We start from the raw sequence: 3847 nt of genomic DNA, 5'->3' as shown, positions 1-3847 counted from the left end.
CAGGCGGGCGATTTTTTGTACTTATCGCTCGTTATATTCGCTTTGCATTTTGGGCTTCGTTTGTTTGTTTGTTTTCTTTCCTTCTTCTTCTTCTTTTTTTTTTTTTAACTATACACTTAATTTATATGGGCTTGTTGTTTTCTATTCCTTTTTTTTTTTTTTTTTTTTGAAGGAAAGTAGAAACTTTCATTGATATAACCAAACATCTTTAATTAGCTTTTTTAGATGGGCTTAATCAATTTTTTTTTTTTTTAACTAAATACACTTGTAAATTGTAATATACAAATACAAATTGAATTGTAAAACATTGGACAATACAAGTATTTCTAAACCAAATTCTAATATGAAAAAAAAAAATACATATATTTATAAATTTTAGGCAATACAAGTAAATTGAAAAAAAAAAATACAATTGAATTGAATTATATTCTCTGAAAAAAAAAAAAATTACAAACGAATTGACTTCAATTGCCTTGAAATAATGTTCATGACCGGATATTAGAGACACAATGTCAATTTCCCCCCCCCCCCCCCCCCCCCCCCCCCCCCCCCTCAAATTTCTTAAAAAAAAAAAATTTTAAAGGTAAAAAAAATAATATAAGGTAAAAATAAAAATTTAGTTTACTTAGCCCCTAGCAAAAAAAAATTTCGGCCATTGGCCCCTGCCCATAAAAATTTCTAGCTCCGTCCTTGCAAACCACCAAGCTAAATTAGCCAATACTAAATGCATGAAGCACGTAAAAATAAAAGTCACAACATTCAGGCATTCAGCACACAAAATGCATGCAACACACACACACCATAATCTACTAAACATATTACATTATTTAGTGTTTACAAAATCACTACATAACAAATCCATCAAACGTTATAGTCTACAGAATCATAAGTAACACCACAAAACTATTTTTTTTCAATGAGACAGAGCATTCCAGATAGAGGGAGAGAGAGAGAGAGAGGGAAAGGGGGCTGAAGGGGAGCTGCGGCCTGCGGCGGCAAAGAGAATGAGAGAAAGAAAATGAGGCATTAAGGTTTCGTTTTCTAATCCATTTCAGCATTTTCTAAATGAAACAATGTTGTTTTATAAGACAAAATTATTTTTTTAACATATATGAGTAAGCAGAGGCGGATACACTTATCTTGCTATCCACCCACATATGTGCGGATAGCAAATATAATAATTGTTTACTAGGAATTAAAAACTAAAAATCTAATTATGCAAACAAACTAATAACAAATAGTAAATAGCGAATACGGGACAATTTTTAACCGCCCAGTTAAATAACTAGGGAGGACATGAAATTCTATTTTGACAGAATTGTCAAATCGTAAATTTCATTCATTTTTATTTTTTTATTTTTTTATGTTTTGGTATGTAAGCTCAAATATATACTAGAAAGAGAATACCCCAAACGTTTCTAATTTTTATTCCATTTCATCTTAATTCATTTTTTGTTTTATATGCTCCCAAACACATGGTTAATAAACTTGAAATCACAAAACACTCAAAAAAAAAAAAAATTGTTTTTACATTTATGTTTTATTAGAACAATTGTTTTAAATAAATAATAATAATAATAATAATAAAAACCATAAAAATGCATTAATAAACAGAGACTTTGGTAAATTGGCTGCCCATAACTAATTATTGGGAAAAAGGAATTGAAGGCGAGTGTGTGGTACCCGCAGTTGACTTATCAAAAACGTAATAAGAGTCTAAAACATATCTGACCCCAAAATGGGAATCTAAACTGCACCACCAAATCACACCTTTGCCTTTCACTGTAAATCCATGGCACTTGGCACCCCTCAGCCCCTGTGTTTTCATTTCAGCAATCCTTTTTCAGTCTTTGGCGGGGTAGCTCGTTTGGATCAAAAACGTTTTTGGGCTGTAATAGGGGGGCATGGGCAATCTGGTCATTTTCATTCGCACCCTGGGGGCTAGGGTTTCGCGTCCCATTTATATAAGGTGGTCTTTTTAGATCTGCTGCGGCTGGTGCGTGTGTCGGTTCGGTCCTCTCTCTCTCTCTCTCTATCTCTCTCTCTCTCTCTGTGCGCGCTCACACAGTCCTTCACTCCCTCACTGCATGTCGGTTTCTCTTAGATTCCCATACTTTCCGTTTCAGCAACCGTAGATTCTCTCATTTAGAATAAGCAAACAAACGCTTCATTTTCTATTGTGCTCTCTGGCCCTGATTCGCTCTACTCAGTGGTCTCTCTGATCTCTCTGTTTTGATCCTGATAGTTCTGCGTTCCGCAATAGAGGTTGTAGGAGTCACCCACTTTCTCTTTAGAGCAAAACCAAGCGATTCCCAGTTCAGCTTTTGGGTTTCTCTTATCTGGGTCTGGGGTCTGGTTCAGATCTTCATGATAGATTGCAAAAACATGGTGGATCTGAGCGATAAAGTGGGTGATCATGACCTTCTTTTCACTGTTTGATATATGATCTTGATCCAATAAGTTGCTGATCGGGTTGATTTGGTGTTCTGCTGCAGGGATCGGAGTCTGAGGACGTGAATAACAAAAACCCAAATGGGGTTTCATCCGAAGAAAGCCACAAGAAGACCTGCGCCGATTGCGGTACGTCTAAGACCCCTCTCTGGCGAGGAGGCCCAGCTGGTCCCAAGGTACATAGCTATTTATCTACCCAAAATCCTGAAATTCGTAGTGCTAATTAGTCAAAATGATATTGGGTTTTAATCAGATTTTGATTTTGATTTTGATTTTGCAGTCGCTATGTAATGCGTGTGGGATCAGAAGCAGGAAGAAGAGAAGAGCTACTCTGGGTTTGAACAAAGAGGACAAAAAGCCCAAAAAAACAAGTATTGGCGGCGGCAATAATAGTAATAATAAGCAGAGGCTTTTGGCTCTGGGAAGAGAGGTGTTGATGCAGAGATCGTCGGTCGAGAGGCAGAGGAAGAAGTTGGGGGAGGAGGAACAAGCGGCTGTGCTGTTGATGGCTCTCTCTTATGGCTCTGTTTATGCTTAGGCCTTGAAAAAAAATACAAGGCGTTAGAAATTTTAGGAGTTGGATGTGGATCCTAACCTTAGAAGTGTGTCTGCTCTTCTATTAGTGTTATTTATTTTTTATTTTTATTTTTTAGGGGAATTTGTTCTTTAATTTCTATAGCTGTTTTTAGTACTTAACTAACTGTTTTCGGGACTCTGGAAGAGTAATATCAAGAAGTGTAAGAAATGGAAATCGATCCTAATTTTGCTGTTAAATTCTCCTGTGTTTGATGTTTATGGGTTACTTTAGTTATATAATAGGCCATTCAAAACTTGCCGTTTGGTCAATTGTTGCACAAAAAGTAGAAATAAAAACAGTAACAGATGGTATATTAATATTATTTGATGATGTGAGATTGGGCTCTTTTTGTACTCTCTCCTAGGGCATTTTATTTTTCCCTGAGATTTTTGTTTCCCTTTTCTTTTTCTTTTTTTTTTTTTAATTTTATATATTTCAATCATAAAAAAGTATTTTGTTTTGTTGGGTTCCCAATTCTCAGAAATTGGGATGGAAGACGAGAAGAGAAGAGGGAATGTGAAATTTGTATTTCCCGCTGTTTTGCTTTTGGGAGTAATGAGAAAGCCAAAGAATTTGAACATTTTGGTTGTACGGAACAAAGTTGGTGGTATTCATATTTGGTTTGGGGTGTGGAGGGAAAAGATAAGCACTCAAGCATAATATAAATTATTAAATATATATATATATATATATATATATATATATATATATATATATATATAGGGTCCAATTTAGGGACAAAATGTAGTACGGTTACATACATAGGTTCAACATGTTGTTTTGAGGCACAAATATTTCACGAGGCATGAGGCTTTTCGA

At 35.3% G+C, this 3847-nt stretch overlaps 1 protein-coding gene across 1 annotated transcript; it reads left to right on the top strand.

Moving 5' to 3' along the window:
• The first annotated feature begins 1749 nt into the window (after positions 1-1749).
• Positions 1750-3225, top strand: LOC133858908 (GATA transcription factor 16-like). The gene is made up of 3 exons (XM_062294358.1): positions 1750-2406; positions 2496-2627; positions 2732-3225. The coding sequence occupies exons 1-3, from the start codon at positions 2368-2370 to the stop codon at positions 2987-2989; spliced, it is 429 nt and encodes a 142-aa protein (XP_062150342.1). The 5' UTR covers positions 1750-2367; the 3' UTR covers positions 2990-3225.
• The last annotated feature ends 622 nt before the right edge of the window (positions 3226-3847 follow it).

Source organism: Alnus glutinosa, chromosome 1 (genome assembly GCF_958979055.1).
Source record: "Alnus glutinosa chromosome 1, dhAlnGlut1.1, whole genome shotgun sequence".
Taxonomy (NCBI): Eukaryota; Viridiplantae; Streptophyta; class Magnoliopsida; order Fagales; family Betulaceae; genus Alnus; species Alnus glutinosa.
The sequence above is the reverse complement of the archived record's forward strand: the minus strand, read 5'-3'. Positions and strand labels throughout refer to the sequence as shown.